At 33.9% G+C, this 20,094-nt stretch overlaps 1 protein-coding gene across 1 annotated transcript; it reads right to left on the minus strand.

Moving 5' to 3' along the window:
- Positions 1-15,691: 15,691 nt before the first annotated feature.
- On the minus strand, positions 15,692-19,872 carry LOC120088152 (phenylacetaldehyde reductase-like). The gene is made up of 6 exons (XM_039045255.2): positions 19,714-19,872; positions 19,421-19,590; positions 18,123-18,314; positions 17,437-17,599; positions 16,680-16,866; positions 15,692-16,040 (listed from the first exon to the last, which is right to left on the minus strand). The coding sequence occupies exons 1-6, from the start codon at positions 19,835-19,837 to the stop codon at positions 15,896-15,898; spliced, it is 981 nt and encodes a 326-aa protein (XP_038901183.1). The 5' UTR covers positions 19,838-19,872; the 3' UTR covers positions 15,692-15,895.
- Positions 19,873-20,094: the final 222 nt, after the last annotated feature.

Below are 20,094 nucleotides of genomic sequence, written 5' to 3' on the forward strand. Positions count from 1 at the left end.
CCATGTTCGGTACCAAGCAACCCCAATCTCATCTAACCCGTTGGACGCCCAACCGAGGGTTTACCGGGTCCTCTATACATCCTTCAACATCTGCATCAGGTCCCAATTTGTTTCACCCGGTGTGGATCTGGCTAGGGCATGACCAGGTCCACTCTACCACCCTTGGTGCCAAGCAACCCCATCTCAATTCACCCATTAGACACCTATACCTCCCGGCACCAGGTCCCCATTTATTTCACTCGCTATATACCCAGCTAGGGCATGATTAAGTCCCCTCCACCTCTCCTAGCTGGGCGCTTTATCGACCTGATGGAGACTCGACTTGATTAATGCATACAGAGGTCAATCCTAACCACATATCAAAATGACCTGGTGTGGCCTTGGTAGAAGTGGTATGAAGCCCGACTAGGTCTCTTTACTACAGATTTTGATTTTTTTTTTAATATCTTTTTAAACTATTTTTTGACGATTAGGATCTTTTTAAATAAGTTCTTTTGTTCACTAAAAATTTGAATTTCTTTCTTTCTTTCTTTCTTCTTCTTTGTCGTCTTGTTATTGTGGATAATGGAATGAGATTGATGTTAGGTTGGTTAATGGTTAAAATTAATTGGTGTTTGAGGTAGGTAAAAGTTGGTGGTTGGGTAGGTAAGAGTAAACAAAAACTTCATTTAATTTAATTCTTTGACCTTTGTACAAACGTTGAAAGGATAGAAAAGTAATTAATCATATAAAGTTTTCCTTGCTTACATCACTTTCATCATCATGGGGTAAATTTTTTTTTAAAAAAAGTGTCATTTTTTCAAAACATAAAGTAGGAGGAGGCTATTTTTGTCAACATAAAGTAGGAGGATGCTATTTTTGTCAATTTGTCGAGAAGAAATTGGTTGTGATGGGAAAAAATAAGCATGGAAAAAATTAGCTTCATAGGGGTGAAAGATGGGGCCTGGGCAAGAAGTTAGTTATTATAGTCCTAGGTTATAATAGTTTATGTTTGGAGTGTAGATTATTTTAGTTATAATAGTATGTGTTTGAGGTGTAAACTATTTTAGTTTGAGAAAAGAATAGTAAATACTATAATAAAGAATAAAAAAAATGATGAGTGTAAAATAGTAAAAACTATAATAAATAGTAAATAGTAAATAATGTGGCAAATAAAGTTTTGAAATAGTATTGACTGTAACTAATTGAATGTTTTGAAATAGTATTTATTGTCGCAAAAAGGGATTATCATAGTCTTATGATAGTCTTTATCTTAAACGTCCCAACATTAATGTGAAAAAGGATAAAAAAAAAATTAATTATAATAAGCAACCCAAATATTGACTTAAACGCTAAATTCAAAGTTTATGGAATTAAGGACAAATTGGATGTAATTTATCTTTATTGACTTATGTTTTATTTCCTAATATTTTATCTGCTAACAAATTTCAAATCATAACTAAAAATTTGCAATAATTACAAATATATCATGTTACTTTACCAATCTCATATTTCTTATTTCAATAATAATAAATAAATAAATAAATTATGAAATGCCTTAAATTTCATGAGAAATACAAATTAAACTATTTGCAACTGACAAGTTAATTGCAACATTAAAAATCAATTACTTGCTAAAAATAAATAATAAATTATTGACTGTTACATTTAAAAAAATTAAAACTAATAAAATTTTACATGAAAAATAGAATCATTAAGCTTTTTTGTGATGGTTACAAAATTAAAATTAATAGGCAATTATTAGCCGTTCACATAAAATCACAAATTACTACTCAAATCTGATTCTAGAATAGTGGCAGAAGAAAATGTCAGATATGCATTTGCTCACAATTATTTTTTCTTCTTGAAGTATATAACTTTAGATAGATTTAGATTTGGAATTTAATTTTTAATTTTTATACAAACCTTTTTCAGACTAACCTACCATTCCATTCTCCACTATAGAACATTTATCCTTCCATTTTAGAATGTTATACAGAAGTTTAATAATATTGTTTGTTTGTTATCTGTTTTGCTGTAGTCCCTAATTTGTAGGGTTTTATGTTCTTTTCTCTATCTTTCTTCTTGGTGGTTTGCAGTTTGCGTCTATGGTTTTGTTCTGGTCTTATTCTGTTGGTTTTATTTTGGTTTTATTGTTCTATTTTTGCTTGTGCTTTGTTGCTTTAATGTTTTGATCCCGGGCTGTAGGATCCTCTTTGTTGTTCTATAATAATATCACCTATTCTAAAAAAAACTTTTTTAAAAATAAATTATCTAAGAGAAGAAAAAAAAATTCAAATCCAAATATATCCTTTGCACAAACAAAATGACAACATGTTGAAATTTAAACTTTATCCATTATGTTTATAATGTATAATTGTACATGAACTATAAAATAGTTTTCTTTTTCCAACATAAACTATAAAATAGTTATATAAATATGATTCAATCTCATAAATATTTTTATAATTATTAATAGAAAATGTTGCAAATGTATTCCCTTGAAATAAATTTTTTGAATTCATTTAAGTGGCTAGTAAATAAACTAAATTTTATAGAATGAGTGAGTCATTAATTATATTACAAAAAAAAAAATTGACAAATAATAATTAAACAACCAACTTTTTTTTTATTGATCAATTTTAGAAAAATAAAATGCATAAGCTAATTGAGTTGTGTTGAATTTAGATTATATGTTACCATGTTTAGGTATACATAGGAAGACAATTGGGCACACTTTTCTCTAAGGTTTTCTTCATAGATTACTACATGGATAGTAATTTTAATACATGGTTGCTTATTTATGTTTTCAAAATTATTTTTTAAGATTACATCAGGATCCAACCTGTAAAAATAGAAAACCACACCAAAAACTTCATCTAATAATTAAATTAGTTTATTGGTCTAAAAGTTACAATAAAAAATTATCACAAAACAAGTTGAAATATATAGAATACATGATATTATATTTGTCGAAGAAATTGGCATAAAAATGAAGAGAGGTAATCTTGGAAGAAAAGAGAGAATACTCTTTTACTCTCTAACACTCACTCACTTTTCTTTGTTAACTCTCTAACTTTGCTTTGTTGCTCTCTTTGCTTGCTTGTTTTACATATGAGGGCCCAACTCCTATTTACAGGCATGAGGTCCTTCGAGCCTAAGCAAAAAGGATCTCTCTAGAAATATCTAAATATTTCTTGGTTTATTCTTATCTATAGGAATTCTCCTCAACCTAAAGAAAGCCTGGGATTTTTCTAGACCTTTTTTCAGATATTTATTTACACACTTCCACATAATTCTAGAGAAATCTAATTTACATATTTATGTCATATGGTAGATACTTCAAGAATCCTCTAGAATAGTTAGTATTGTCTTCTACTTTAACATTCCCCCTCAACGCTAACTATTCTAGCTCTTTACATCATTTCGAGTTATTATTGGAAGTCTGCATGCTTGGATGCTTTTAGCCTTTTGACACTATGTCCCAACATTGATGTTTGCTTAATACATTTTCTTCTTCCTTGGTCTTTTTCCGCTGGATATTATGTGACACTTCTTCATATGTTGTTGCCTCTTCAAATTTTTCTAATCTCGCATTCACGTAATTTGAACTTGGTTTTCTTAGTCTAGTCGATCTCCGTAATTATGACTCTTAATTATGCATTCCACTATGCCAAGGACTTTGTGTCCTTAATTACTCTTCTTCGTCTTCGTCAATTTTTTCTTCTTCTTCTATTGGATCCTATTGCACTTGAGTTATCTCTTTTTGGATCCTTTATCGAAAGGTCTCTTGTCCTTAGGTGTTTTTCTGATTCAGGTGCCTGCCATGATGATGCTTCATCAAATGTAACATTTCTTGATGTCTAGTATTGTTTACTGATAGGATCAATGCATTCTATCCTTAGGTGCCTTTACTTATTCATGTAGACACCCTCCTGTCCATGACATAAATGGAGTCCATTCCTTGTCCTTCCATTGACAGTGTACCATTGACTTCCAAATCTTAGTATACCTTGATATCATTAGTTCCAAATACGACGAAGTTGCCTACTGATGTCAATTGAGATACTGACACCAAATTCTTCTACATTCTAGGCACAAAAATATGTTCTCCAGTTTCACTTGATTAGAATTAGAACGAGGCATTATCAGAATTTCATCGACATGGGCTATTGGCAACTAAACAACTCGACTTTCTTTGTATTCTGATGTGTTTTGCAGTTTCCTCTTATCATCCGTCATGTGATTAGAGCAGTATGAATCGACAATCCAATCATTTTTCATAATTTACCTCTTTTGCATGGACAGCCAACACTTCGTTCTCCACTGCATTAGATGTTGACTGGGGTTGGAATATGCTATTACAAAACATGTATATGCATCCCATTCTTCTTCACTAATGCTCACAGTCTGGAAGGTGAATGCATTTCTTTCTGCTAGCTTCTTCTTTCGACGACAATCTCTGGCATAATGACCTACCTTTCCACAGTTATAACATTCACCCTTTTTTCTATACTCGTGTTTTCGATCAGGTTTACTAGCTCCCTCTACTTGAGAGCGTTTTGGAGTTTCTTCATCTCCTTTTGATCCTACTTTCTTTTGAGATTTTGATTGACATTTTCTTTGGCCACTAAAGAGTGCTTCTTTATTTTTGCTCTTTATTGTGACCTTTGACATTTGCTAAGCCAATGCTTCTTGACTAGCAAGCATATTTTCTAGGTCAATCAAAGAAGGTTGGACTGCCCAACCTTGAATAGCAGCAATAAAGCTTCTATATTCAAGTTTAAGTCCATGAATAATAATTCTCCCCATCCTCGACTCTGAAATAGTAGAAGTAGGATCTAACTTAGAGATTTCATAACATAAATTTTTTTACCATGGTGAAGTATTGGTTGATAGTAATCTCCGTTTGAGCAACTAATAGGAGATCGTTTCCTAGAAACTACAATCTCGCATCATTTCTCTTCGAAAAATGTGATGTAAACGTGTCACATGCTCTCTTCGATGTCTCTCATGTATTTATATATTCCAATATTTCTTCATCGATTGTAGTTTTAATTACAAACACGACCTTACCTATTTTAACATTTGATAACTTGTAAAAATACAAGTTATTCTACATCTTTTGTTAGAACAATTAGGGAAATTCATAGGCAAATGCATTAGTTTGGTAAGAAAATTGTGCAATTAATCATATCCTGCAACCACATGCCTACAAAACCAATAATCCTTGAAAATTATAAAATTTTTCATTTTTGGACGTAGGATTCTGTTGAAAATAGAGAAAACCAGTAGAAGAAGCAAGTCGCAGCTGTGAATGCATAGAACTAAGTCTGACACCCAACTTAACATCGTAGAGTTCCACGCAATGAGATAAAATATGATTAAAGATACGACAAACGTGTGGACAGTGGAAGTCAAATAAAAAAGATCAAGTTGGTAGTTGATATGAAAAGTTCATGGCAGAGTTAAATGAATTTCTGACGCGAGGCAAGCGGCGCAGTAGGACATGAAATTTAATGCGAGGTGTCAGCATAATCATTAGAAAAAAGGCATGGAACCTTCCTTTTTGATTCCTATAAATAGCCCGTTGAAGAATTTCCTAAGTATCAGACGTCTAACTAAGAAATTGGCCAAGCCTATGCTCATTTTCCATCTCACATCTGCTATAGCCACAACCTCTGAAGCTTTTCCTTGAGGAATTTTGGATGAAATCTCAATTTTTCTTCTCTGAAAAGGAATAAGAAGAACACCACCACCATTACAACTGCCGTAAAACAGCCACCATTGGAGCCAAGGAAGTAAGAAACTGCAACTCGTGGCTTGACACTCTCCACCCTTATCTTTTATTTCATTCTTCTTATTATTAGTATTTGTATTATTTTGTAGAGATTGAAAAACTCTCATTATCAATATGAATGCCATTACATTCTTCCATCCATCCATGTTTCTTACATCTAGCATGGGCAACTAAATTCGTAATGTGTTGGGAAGGATAAGATTAATACGTTGCTAAGTAATACACAAGTAAGCATTCATCTTGTTAACATATGCTTCATAACTATTGATAGGTCTTGAAAAGAGCTATGTTCTTAGTGTTAATTCCCTCAATTCTATATTAATTGGTTACTTAAAACGTCCATTTTGTAGGAAAAATCCAATCCCGACACTTTTAGCATCGTTACAACCAATTTGGAGCTTAATGGAGGCAAAAGAATCTCTTAAGAAGAACAAAGGACAAATTACCATTCTACATCCCTCAATTGAACCGATTCAATATGCTTCAGCATCAATCGAAGCGTTGCAACGCTCTCACTATAACATGGTCCAATGCTAGCTCAATGCTGTAAGACAGAATGCACCAAAATGCTGCAAAAGAGGGTAGCGTCGTAACACTATACCCAGGGTTGCAACGTTCCGAAGATTGACGAAAAAATAAAAAGAGCGCGTACGCCTATGCTCAAATGAGCGTTAGAGTGAGCATCATCGTAGGGTTGCAGTCGAGCAACTGTATGAGCTAAGCTTGAAGAAGAAAAAGTTGCAGCAGAAGATGAAGGTCTGGGAGAGCAATTTCTCTTCCCTTTTCTGTATATTTGATTTCGTATATTAAATCTTTTCCCCACACTTAATACAAGGTAGTGATGTATAGATATATACACTTAGGTTTTAGAATAAGGACAAAAAATAACTAACGGATCTTCTGTATAGCTGGTAGAGAATAATTATATGGCAGAGGTTGTTAGGATAGCATACACATCAGCATTAGCGAGAGTATACACACTAGCGACACCAGCGAGAGCATACACACCAGTGACACTAGCGATAACATACACACCAGTGATACCAGCGAGAGCATACCAGCAACATCAGCGATAACATACACACCAGCGATACTAGCGAGAGCATATACACCAGCGAGAGCATACACACCAGCGAGAGCATTCAGATAAGCTTCTACATGGCTCTTTTTCATCTGCTGACGAGGCAATTTGTTCTTCCTTGACATCTCCCCTCAAGCGAGAGGGTAAGTCCTTTAGTTCGAGCTTGCTTCAAAGGTAGATAAATGTTTCAAGGGGTAAAGGCTTAGTTAGGCAATCTGCCAATTGTTCTACAAAGGGTACATATCTAACATAAAGTTGATCTTGAAGGACAAGGTCACGGATGAAGTGCACGTCTATATCAATATGCTTAGTTCGTGCGTGAAAGACAGGGTTGGCAGCTAAGGCACCTGCACCTATGTTGTCACACTAGAGAACAGGTATACCCTTTGGAGAGAAACCAATCTCGGTAACAGATTTTTTACCCAAATATCTCGATTGCAGCATGAGTAATAGCTCGATACTCGGACTCAGTACTGGAACGAGCCACTGTCATTTATTTCTTAGATGACCAAGAAATGAGAGCCGATCCAAGATAGAGGCAATAAGCAGCTGTAGATTTTCGATCATCAATACTTGAGGCCCAATCTGCATCAGAATAGGCTGTTAAATTGAGGTAAGTATCATAGTTGATGGTAGGCCAAAGTGGAGAGTCCCTGCAAGATATCTAAGCACACATTTGATAGCTGACCAGTGAATATCAGTAGGAGCTTTGAGGAATTGGCTAAGCTTATTAACAATGAAGGCAATGTCCGGTCTTGTATTAGTGAGGTATTGGAGAGCACCAACCATGCTGCGATATATAAATGGGTCATGAAGGGGTGTTCTAATGCTCAAAGACAGAGAAGTACCAGGTACTGCAGGGGTTGGACAAGGTTTCATATGGTTGAGGTTTAGTTTAGAGAGAAGCTTAGTTATGTATTGAGCTTGATGCAGATGTAGGCCGGAGGGTGTATAAGAGAATTGGACACCAAGAAATTTGCTGAGCTGTCCTAGATCTTTGAGAGAGAACTGTATATGCAGTCTGGCAACAAGATGATCAATATGAGTTGGATCACTGCACGTGAGCATCAAATCATCTACATAGACTAGCAGCAGAGTGATGGAGGATGAGGTACCAATATAATATAGAGAAGTGTCTAGGGAGCTTACTTTGAAGCCGAGCTGACAAAGAGATGCTTTAAGCTCATCATTCCACGCACGAGAAGCCTATTTGAGACCATAGAGAGCTCTATTGAGCTTGCAAACATAATGTGGTCGAGTTTTGATTTCAAAGCTCGGGGGTTGAGACATGTAGAAAGTCTCTTTCAACTTGCCGTTGAGAAAGGCATTATTGAAGTCAATTTGACGAAGTGGCCAGTGATGAGACACTACCAAAGTAAGTACAATTCTAACAGTAGACATCTTAACAACAGGACTGAATGTATCAAAATAGTCAAACCCAGAGTGTTGATGAAACCCTTTGGCAATACGACGTGCCTTATACCATTGAACAAGGCCTTGAGCATCACATTTAATACGATAGACCCATTTGTAACCAACAACAGTTTGATCAGATGAAGAAGGTACCAATGACCAGGTATTTGTATGTTGCAGTGCAGCAAGTTCTTCATTCATAGCTTCGTGCCACTGTGGAGCTGTAAGAGCCTAAGAGACTGAAGTTGGTTCACTCTGAGTAAGGTCTTCAATACGTTCAACAACCCAAGCCTTGGGTTTGAAAATACCAGCCTTCCCTCTGGTGATCATTGGATGAGTGCCAATGAGGGGTTGAGTGATAGATTGTAGGGATTGCTGTGGAGGGGAGGGTAGAGGTGTTGTTAAGAGTGACACTGTAGGGGATTGAGAAGTAGTTGAGGGAGACAGTAATAGGCTAGGATGTGGAGGAAGGTGAACTTGTGGCTGGTGTAGGAAAAGTATGAGGAGATTGAGGTTGGATAGAGGGATTTGTTTCAGGTGAGGGTTGTGGAGAGGATGGATGGACAGGAGGCGAAGAGAACCAGGTGGAGATTGATGGAGCTATATTTGTGGGAGTAAAGATTTGAAGGTTAGCAAAGCCTGTTTGGAATGGAAATTCATCTTCATTAAATATGACATGGCGAGAGATGATGACCTTCCCATCCTCAGTAAGACATCTGTAACCTTTGTGTATTGGGGAAGGGCCAAGATAGACATATTTGCTACTGTGAAAGGTAAACTTATGGTGCTGATATAGACGAAGGTGTGGATAGCATGCACACCCAAAAACTCTTAAAGATAACAGGTCCAATTTGCTTCCAAGTAACACTTCCATGGGACTGTGACCCTGAAGGATAGGAGAGGGAAGAGAGTTAATAAGATAAAAAACAGTTTGAAAGGCATACCACCATAGGTGCAGTGGCATCTTAGCCTGTGCTAAGAGAGAAAGACCAGTTTCAACAACATGGCGATGTTTACATTCAGCTCGACTATTTTGTGCTGAAGTGTAGAGGCAGGAGACCCTTATTTGAATTCCAAGCTGATCATATAAATGTGCCACTGCTTTGTACTCACCCCCACCATCCATTTGCAACATATGAATGGATTTGTTGAATTGATTAAGAACAAAGGCTTGAAAGTGTCTAAAGGCAATTGCAGTGTCACTTTTCTGTTTTAACGGATATAGCCAAGTAAATCGACTACAGTCATCAACAAACAACACATAATATCTATATCCATTTGCAAAAAGCATTGGGGCTGGCCCCAATAGATCGTTATGCACTAGTTCAAAAGGTGTGCTTGCATGGGAAAGAGAGTTAGAAAAGGGTAAGGCACGAGACTTTCTAAACTGACAAGCTTCACAAAATGACTTCTCATTATCAGTAATTTGTAAGTTACATCCACCAATTAATTTTGACAAAAATTTAGGGGATGGATGGTCAAGTCGCCTGTGGAGAAGCTTTGTGGTCACTATCCTACTGGTTTGAAAAGCAGACTGACGTGAGAACTCTTTGGGTGGAGCAGTCAAGCGAGCATCTGACAATCTTGAAGTAAGAGGTGCATTATTTATAGACTAGTTGGCATCCTCCAGCTGGTATAGCGCATCTTTAAGCTGGCCTTTCAGGATTGATACTTCCGACTCCTTGTCCTTGACCACACAAAAGTCAGCATGAAATTCAACCACTATATTGTTGTCTTTAGGAAGTTTGGATACACTTACAGGTTATTAGCTATGGTAGGCACATAAAGAATATTTAATAATGACAGAACACCAGAACTAGTAGGTATATTTGTATGTCCATAGCGAGATATAGGAAGGGATTTACCATTTCCAACCACTACTTTGTCATTACCTGTGTAGGCAGATAAGGATTGGGGGAAGTTTGGATTGCTGGTGATGTGTGAGGACGCCTCACTGTCTACATACTAGTTGGGGTCAGCAACTGACTCAGGTGAAGCTACAGCTGAATGAGTAAGAAGAACAGAGGTGTTTTGTTCTTGACCGATTTGGTGGGAGTTGAGTAGATTCAATATGGTTGTGAGTTTGTTTGGGGTTGTTGAACTCCTTGTTGTATCTGAAGTAGCAACCATCAACTGTATGCCCAAGTTTTCCACAAGTTTGGCAGGTTGGTCTAGTTGTGGATGCATTATTCCAACGACCACGACCTCTGTTGTGACCTCCTCCACCCCTAAAATTTGGTAGTTATGTATATCCAGAAGAGTTTCGAGGGGTATGTGTTGAAGGATTGGACTGATTATGCACAATGTTGGCTGAGGGTGGACTGGGTGAGAGTGAGACATTGGCTATTCCGGTAATTCCTGTCTTGACAATAAGTTGAGACTCAAGCCTTTTCTCATATGACAACAGGTCAGATTGCAGATCAGACCAACGTGTTGTTCCTTTGCTTTGGATTGCTACTACAACTGGGTTATACTCTTCATCAAGACCAGCTAGCACTTGTGAAGTCAGATCAGAGGAGGAGACGGTGGAACTTGCAAAGGCAATACCATCAGCAAAACGTTTCATCATAGCAAGGTACTCACTCATTTTCAATATGCCTTTGCGAGTTTGTTGAAACATTCTTTTGAGGTAATCTGTTTCAGCTCTGGATTAGACTCCAACCAACTCTTAGATTGCTTCCCAGAGTTCTTTGGAAGTTTGAAAACCCATCACTTGTGTTGCTATCTCCTGGTTCATTGAGTTATAAAGCCAGCCCAAAAGAAGCTGATCCACTGCTATCTAGGCATCATAAGCTGGATTTGATTGCATTTCGGCATCAGGGACCGAGATAGTGGTTGGATCTGAACTGGAGCTTTCATTGGATCAACCACTGGTTGGAACTTGAATAAAACGATCTGGGCAAGGAGTTTCCCTAGTTAGATAACCTTCCAATCTGTAACTTCTTAGAATTGGCCACGCAAGATTCTGCCAAAGTAAGAAGTTCGACCTATCCATTTTGATGGATGTCACTTGGTTGAGAAGTTGATTTAGGGGAAGACCTGTGATGATTCCACTGCTGGCAGCTTCAGAAAAAATAGGTGAGAAAAAGTTTGTAGAAGGTTGATTTGCCATAGCTTACCTAATGCTCTGATACCAAGTCGAGCAGCTGTATGAGCTAAGCTTGAAGAAGAAAAAGTTGCAATAGAAGATAAAGATCTGGGAGAGCAATTTTTCTTCTAATTTCTGTATATTTGATTTCGTATATTAAATCTTTTCTCCACACTTAATACAGGGTAGTGATGTATAGATATATACATTTAGGTTTTAGAATAAGGACAAAAAATAACTAACGGATCTTCTGTACAACTAGTAGAGAATAATTATATGGCAGAGGTTGTTAGGATAGCATACACATCAGCATCAACAGGAGTATACACACCAGCGACACCAGCGAGAGCATACACATCAGCGATACCAGCGAGAGCATACACACCAGCGACACCAGCGATAGCATACACACCAGCGATACCAGCGAGAACATATACACCAGCGAGAGCATTCATATCAACTTCTACATGGCTCTTTGTCATCTGCTGATGAGGCAATTTGTTCTTCCATGACAGTCGCAACACTACAACCTTCAACAGATAAAAGTTTCAGATTTTCCAAATTTTCAAAGGAGAGATATCATTTTTTTGATGAACTAGAGAGCTTTTCTTTGTAACTTCTTGAGAGATTCTATCAAATGTTGTTCATTCTTTGTACCAATTATGCAAGACTCAATGGATTTCTTGAAGAATTTTCCTCTCAATGAGTAGGTAATTTCTTTCTTGGGGATTATGTAAATTAGCAATTTCTTGAGGCTTTTCTTCAATTTCTTTTATGCAATTTGTTCTTGCTAAGATTTTTAATGAATTAAAAATGAACTGACAAATTAAATTTAATTGATTTTTGTATGTAAAATTACATGGAATTATAGCAAAATTGTAATTAGGTTGCAAGAATTAGTAATCTTGATAGAAAGTTTGGACTTCTTTTCCTATTTTCTTGAAAGAATCCACTAATTTAGAATATTCATATAATCATGCTTGATTTTTCGATCTTTTGAGTTTTAAAAATGTCATAGTTAAGAAAACACAAGAGTTTAATGCAATTTTGGGATTAATTGTGGAATGCCTTTAGGAAGCAATTAAGAACTAAATTAGGACTAATTGTTTAATTGGCTAATTAGGGCATTAGGGGTAGGGGTAAGTATGGATGACCAAAACACGGAGCTGAAACGAAGGTTGGAGGTCGATTTTTTCTAAAAATTGATTAGGGTTGGTTTTAAAAAATTCCAGGAAAAAGTCAACCCGACCTGACCGACATTTCACTCCAAACCACTCGATTCCGACCAAACCATCCATTTATTATTTTGTTATTAGTATACTTTTAATTTTATTATAAATAATAAAATAAAATATCCTAAAAATAAAAAATCATTTTTTTAAAATATCTTAATGATATTTTTCACTCTTCTTTTCAAATCCTAATTTAATATTGAAATTTTCTATTAGTATTAATTATAAATTATATTGGAATTTTGTAATTTGCATGGCTATTTTAGTTTAGATATTATTTTAATGGATATTTGACTGGAAGAAGAAAAAAAAATAGTTTAAACCGAAACTGACCGACCCGACCCCAAATTGACCTATTGGTGTAAGCAAAATTTTTTTGATGAGCGGTTTTGATTTTAATAAACCGAAGAGAGTAGTTTCGATGGCGGTTTTCATAGAAAACTGACCCTACACAATCGATACTCACCCTTAATTAGGGGTGGTCCTTTATTATATGATAAAATGGTTATCATATATAAATATATTAATGTTTTTTTAAGATTATTTTTTCTTTTAATTATTTTTAATTTTTGAAAAATTATTTTGGGAGGGAGTTGTAACTCCTTCCCTTTTTTCTTTCTACAACGTATGTGAAGATGGGTGTGGGGGCAGAAGGTGTTGTAACAATCATCTTCATCCTCTTCTTGATTTTTATAGATATACACATAGATTTTTTACTCTGAGAAAAGTTTTCAAGTCCTCTGTTCTTCCCCTCTTCCTCTCTCAAACTCTACCCTCTCTTCCAAAATACCAAGATCCCACAACTCCTTCAATTCTCATCCTAGAGAATACAAGGGAAGTTTTTATAGTGGTGACCAAATTAGGGTTTCGAGTTCATGCCATTTTAGAAAAAGAATTACGAGAAGATTAGATCTTCAAGGGTTAGTAATTCTTCTCTTTATCCCTTATTTCTTTTTTTCATAATGAGCATGTTGTAATTTTAATTTAATGCATAATGTTTCTATTTTGTTTCTGTAAAATTCATGTTCTGTAAAAATTGGGATTTGGGACCGATCTCCGTTTATGCTCCAAACCTTAATCGGTTCCTTCATGTACCTATATCAATTCATCTTCCTACAAGGACAAGGTATATTTACTCCTCTATGTTGATGACATGTTGCTAACAAGGAACTCTAAAGAAGAATTAACTCATGTCAAAGATCTCCTAAGTAGAGAAATTGAACATGAAGGATATGGGTCAATCAAGAAAGATCCTAGGAATTAAAATCACCAAAGACAAAAAACCCTCTATCCTAAGCATCAATCAATCAAGCTACTGTGAGAAAATTATTAGAAGGTTCAACCTGTCCAATGCCAAACCCATGATTATCCCTATAGCATATCATCTTAAGTTGTCTTAAGCTAATTCACCTATAAAAACTGACTTGGAACACCTAAATCAGATGTAAACAGTACCTTACAACCAGACCGTGGGTAGTTTGATGTACTTGATGGTTTCAACAAGACTAGACCTCTCTCATTGTGCTAGTTTAGTAAGTAGATACATGTCTAATACTGACAAAAGACATTGGGAGGCTACTGAATAGATACTTAGGTATCTAATTTGGTCTAAGAATACTAAGCTAACCTATCAGAGCACTTAAGAGACAAAACTTGAATTGTATGGCTATGTTGACTCTGACTTTAGAGGGGACTTAGATAAAAGAAGGTCCTTATATTAGGCTATATTTTCTTATATTGCCCTAATTTGGTAAGCTAGAAAGCTAATTTACAGTCACTCAAAGCTTTATCTACTACAGAAATAGAGTACATGGCACTAGCAGAAGCAATTAAAGAAGGATTGTGATTAAAGAGCTTGATGGCAAACTTTGATATATCACAAACAATAATTAAAATCTTTTGTGACAACCAAAACACTATCCATCTTTCCAAAAACCCACAATACCATTCAAGAACAAAATATGTAGACATAAAATGCCATTTCATTCGAGAAAGAATAGAAAAGGGAGAGATTAAGTTGCTGAAAGTTCATACCTCTGAGAATGCAGTTGACATCCTCACAAAGCATGGATCAAAGCTCAAGCTACTCAAGTGCTTCGAGCTGATCGGCTTTGATTTACTTGAAAAAGGATGAAATAAAGTCAAATTTGGAAGGAGAAGACTATATGTGTCGGGATCAAGGTGGAGATTTGAAAAAACTTGATCTCCAACGACTACTTTTACAAAACAGTTTCACAACAGCCTTTGTAAAAGATCTAAAACACGTACACATATAAATAGATCTAAGCTTAAACAAAACTGTGAGCCAATATAATCTGTTTTATGAGTGAAAATCTGTAGAGAGAAATCTCATATTCTAGTTGTGTAGTCTTCAAGAAGTGAAAAAACTCCTTCCTGTGATGTAGGCCTTCATTTGCCGAACCACGTACCTCTATATGTTCGTCTTTTTCTTCTCCTTCTTCGTGTGTGCATGTTGAAGTACTTCTAAATTTCTTGCTAAATCACCATAACTAAAATCTGAAAGTTAGTGAGAGTTAAATTTCTTTCTAACTTCATTAGATCAATTTGGATCAGTTTTCTTCTCGTTTTTGGGCTTGCAATTAGAGTTAAAAGCCCAACGTAATAGGACAATTTCCTCTCAATATCCATGTGTGAGTTAATAAAAATTAAAGTAAATTAGAGTTAATTTAACAAAAAAAAAAAGGACTGAGTGCAATCATTAAGAAACTTTAGGGGATTATTTATCAAATTGAAAGTTCTTCATGAGTGTGATTGTAACCAATCTCATAGTTGATGATGGTTTTTTTAGTTTTCCCAATTTATTTTTGTTATATGTAACATTTTTACTATAAATATTAAAAATATATTAACATATTTATTTTGTTGCATGAAAATTAATATTATTAATTAATCAATTTCAACAAAATTTAACTTTAAATTTAGAGATTAAAATAATAGTAGTTATTATATGCAACATTTTTACTATAAATTGTTCCATTTTTAAATAAAAATATCAACTTATAACTTGCAAAACTTGAGCGTATAACTCAATTAGTTAAGATTGCATGTATCGTTGAGTAAGAAGGCAGAGATTCAAATGGCCATAATGTACTGTTTTTAAGTTGATAGATAGCAATATTACAAGAAAGAAATTTTAAAGGCCTTAGCACAGAGCATTTGTTTTTCCAATTTACCATTATTTTTTCACAATGAAAAGAGTCTCTTTCACACATACATAAAATTAGCTTCAGATAAGAGTAATGAGTGATAAATTTTTATGGGTCTGTTATGTACCAAAAGGCTCAAAAGCTTATAAAATTCTTTTCTTTCAAGCTTTCAACAGTTTCCTTCAGACTTTCCTCTAGAGGAATGAATTCAATGCCTAAGCTCTTTGCTTTCTCAGTTGAGACTTGATATGCCAATACAAATAGCTTCTCATCAGCAGGCCTGCACTTTTAATTATTGTAAATTAGTTAGTATTTTTCATATTTTCAAATGTATTCGAACTTCTAACACTTTGGTCAAATGATATTTGTCGTTAAATACGATGTTCAAGTTGATTACTAATTAAGTTGAATTGAGGGCAAATTTAAGTATTTTAATTTAGTTTTGTATTTTTAAATGTGTATATTTAGCACAAAATCCTTAAGCTAAATTAATCCCTACAAAAAAAAAAAAAAAGTTTCTATTAACGTTGCTTGAATCTAAAAATTTTGTAAACATTTATATTATTGGATCTTTTCTTGAATGACCATTACAAAACTATATTTTTATATAATCAAGAAAGTTTATGATATTGAATGTTGGTAGAAAATACTATGAATTCTCTATTTTCTAACTTTTTTAAAAGCTAAAACTGTTACTGATTTGATTTTCAGAGTGTCGGCTAAAAACCACACCAATGTGAGATTTTCTGTATTGTATTGGGTAATTGTTCAATTCCTTTCAAATATTATACATTCACAGTTGATACCAAATTTCTTTATCAACAAACCCGACATTAATTATTGAGCTTTTTGATGATGCAAGGTTTGATTTAGAATAATCTATTTGTTGTTGGTAAAAGGATGGATGAGGAAGACTCACTTATGGGGAAGTTGAAGTGAAGGGTAGAGTTGATGTATAATGTTCACCATTTCTGAATAGTGAACAGCTCTCTCAACCAAACAATATCTTCCTTTGGCTGATGCAATCTCATATGCTTCAATGTGTGCATTTGCAACATCTTTCACATTAACCCAACCAAATGCTGCATTTGGAAATGTTTCAGCTCCTGCATCATATTATAACCGTCATCATTTCGTCCTCTTTTATCATTACCTATTTTAAAATTTTTACTTTTTGAAATTAAAAAAAAAAATGAAGTCCCATTTGATAATAATTTCGTTGGTAGTTTTTTACATTTGAAATTTATGTTTGTTTTATCTTAATTTTCTCGATTTTTTTTTTCTTGAAAAGATCCGTAGAAGGTGATCAACAAAATAAAATAAACACTTATCTTCATTTGATAACTATTTGATTTTTTATTTAACTTTTATAATTATATCTGTTTTCTTACAAACTTCTTTATCATGATTTCCACTTTTTTCAATAAAACATTTAAAATTATTGACCTTATTTATTTAAAAAAGCCGAGTTTTCAAAAACATTTTTTTCCTATAAAATTGATTGATTTATTTATTTATAAAACAATACCTTTTAATTTAAAATAGAGTAACAAACACGAAGAAATCGTGTATATAAAGAAAGTGTTAATAAATTTAATGATTATTAAACAAGAATGGATTCAACCAAACAAAAACTAAATAATTATCACCTAAGTTATCTCAAATAAATAAATTACCAGAAATTAAGTTGAGAATGGCATCAGCACTAGTATTTAGGGTTGGCTGCAATAATGGACCAATAACCATGGCTGGGTTCATGGTAACCATATCTATTCCCTTCTCTCTTACAAAATTCCATGCTGCCTCCTCAGCTAAAGTCTTGGAGAGTGGATACCAAAGCTAATATCACACAATAGTAATAATAATTAGGTTTAGATAATATTTTTAATTTTAGTTCATTCTGATTTTCATACTTTTAGTTTATTCATTTTGGTCTATATATTTTTAAAATATTCATTCATTTTTGTTCTTGTACTATTAAAAAGCAATCATGGTGATCTATTTATTTCCATTTTTTAAGAAATCAAAACTGTTAGCTTTTTAAAATTTGCCCAAAATGAACAAAATTTGAAAGTATATAGAGACCAAAATGAACAAAAACCGAAATCATAAGAACTAAAATGAATATTTTGAAAGTATAAGGATCAAAATGAACCAAAACCAAAGATATAGAGACTAAAATGGTTAACTTTTTTTTAGTACAATATGGGAGATTGAACTTTTAACCTCTAGAGAGGAAGTACAGTTGAACTAAACTCACTTTAGTGATGAAAAAATAATTAATAATAATACGAAATTAATGAATCAATTCAAGGATTGAAATGAAAGGACTTAGAAATAAATAATTTTATTGTATATATACCTGTTGATCGGTGCACATCTGAGGATCAGAAAACCAAGTATCATCAACAATTGTTTGGGGAGTTTGAGGCCTTGTAGAATAAGAAACAGCAGCCATGGAAGATGTTAACACAACCCTCTTCACAGATGAAGCTTTTGCTACTGAATTTAGAACATTCAATGTTCCTTTCAATGCTGGTTCAATAAGTTCACCCTGGAAACCAAACACAAAATATAAATATATACATATAAATCGCACCTCCTATACAGTGGCGGATCCATAAATTTTACAACGAGGGACTTTATATAATTTAACAGAAATAAATATAATAATCAGGGCTTAAACCTAAGTCTCGAGAGGGTTGGAAGACAGATTTACCACTAGGTTAGCTAATGGTTTTGATACCATGCCAATTATATTTATATATATGTATTACGTAAAGAGCATAAAGTTGAGGGGGGCTCGAACCCCTCCGGATCCATACTAAATCTGCTCTCGATCCTATATTTCAATTAAAAGCTTTAACACACACACATATACACAAACCGTATGTTCATATGAAGTCTTATCAAATCATAAGTACTAAAAAAACTAAGTTTGAAGCTCTTATTTGTTAAGCATTTTGTTTTTTGTTTTTAAAAATTAAGCGTATTCTCTTATTTTTATACCATGGTTTGCATCTTTTTTAATTACATGAGTGGAATTCTTAGCTAAAATCTAAAAACAAAAACAAGTTTTTAAAAACTATTTTACTTTTTAAAATTTGGCTTAGTTATTAAAAACACATGTAGGAATTAGATAGCAAAACAAGAAACCTAAAGGTGGAAGGTGTCTTTATAGGCTTAATTTTGAAAAACAACAAATAAAAAACCAAATGGTTATCAAACGGGAACTAATTCATTTATTAAAAAAAACTAACTTTTAAAACTATAAAATACTAAATTTTAACTTTTTCCAAAATAGAAGGAACTAAATTTGTAATTTGACTTATATATATAGTTTCAAATTTGTGTTGATTTGATCTCTAATTTTTAAGGGATGTTTGGGACAAAGGAGTGGAGGCTGGAATTATGAAATCATGGAGTTCAATTATAAAATTGATGTTATTTAGTAGTAGGATCCACAAATTCGTTTAACGAAAATATACATGTTTAACTAATATATATATATTCAAACTTGTAATTTTCTATCTAATAATTTGCTGAAGTTTGAAAATAACATGAAACTGACATGTTAGACACAATTTAAATTAAAGTTAATAATTTAATTAACAAACTTTTAGGAATTTTGTATATATGCTAAATCCATCCATAATTTACCTGAGGATCTGAGGCAGTATGAAAGAAAGGAGAAGCAGTATGAAAAACTCCTTGGCAACCCTCAATAGCAGAATCAAATGAACCTTCCTCAAGCAGATTTGCTTTAAACAAATGAAGTCTCTCAGCAGCTCCATCCAATGCAACCAAATGGGCAGTTTTTATTGGATCATCTAATAGGGAGACAAAATGGGAACCCGAACCGACCGTTGAAAATTAAACTTATAAACATTGTAGATCTTTAAATGGAAAGAAAAAGAAAAAACGGAAACATTATCAAACACCAAGAGACGAACCGGGATCCCGAACACTGGCTCTAACAGTGTAACCTCGTTGGAGAAGGAACTTAACAATCCATGAAGCTATGTAACCAGAGCCACCTGTAACACACACCGTCTTCTTTGCTGCTAACTCCCCCATTGTTCTCTCCTTCTTCACTTTACTTATCTCTTCTAATTACTTCAGCTAACTCTTATTTTTATACTCAACAATAATCTTTATTTTTATTTTAAAAATTTTGTACTATTAGATTAATTTAATGTTTGATTATAAAATAAAGTTATTTTCAATTCAGTTTTTTAAATCTTTGCTTCAAATTTAGAGACAACGGTCAAGATACATTGTTCAAATAATTTATGATTACGTATTAATACTATACTACGAGGTAGTTTATTTAT

This window comes from Benincasa hispida, chromosome 10, assembly GCF_027475165.1.
Source record: "Benincasa hispida cultivar pf3 chromosome 10, pf3_genome.v1.1, whole genome shotgun sequence".
Taxonomy (NCBI): Eukaryota; Viridiplantae; Streptophyta; class Magnoliopsida; order Cucurbitales; family Cucurbitaceae; genus Benincasa; species Benincasa hispida.

Excerpts from the sequence above, each read along its gene's own strand:
- LOC120088152 (XM_039045255.2), bottom strand. The coding sequence starts at position 19,837 with ATGGGGGAGTTAGCAGCAAAGAAGACGGTGTGTGTTACAGGTGGCTCT. Across the intron at positions 19,591-19,713 it reads AGCCAGTGTTCGGGATCCCG|ATGATCCAATAAAAACTGCC; the intron begins GTTCGTCTCTTG and ends TCTCCCTATTAG. Across the intron at positions 18,315-19,420 it reads ATACTGCCTCAGATCCTCAG|GGTGAACTTATTGAACCAGC; the intron begins GTAAATTATGGA and ends TTTGGTTTCCAG.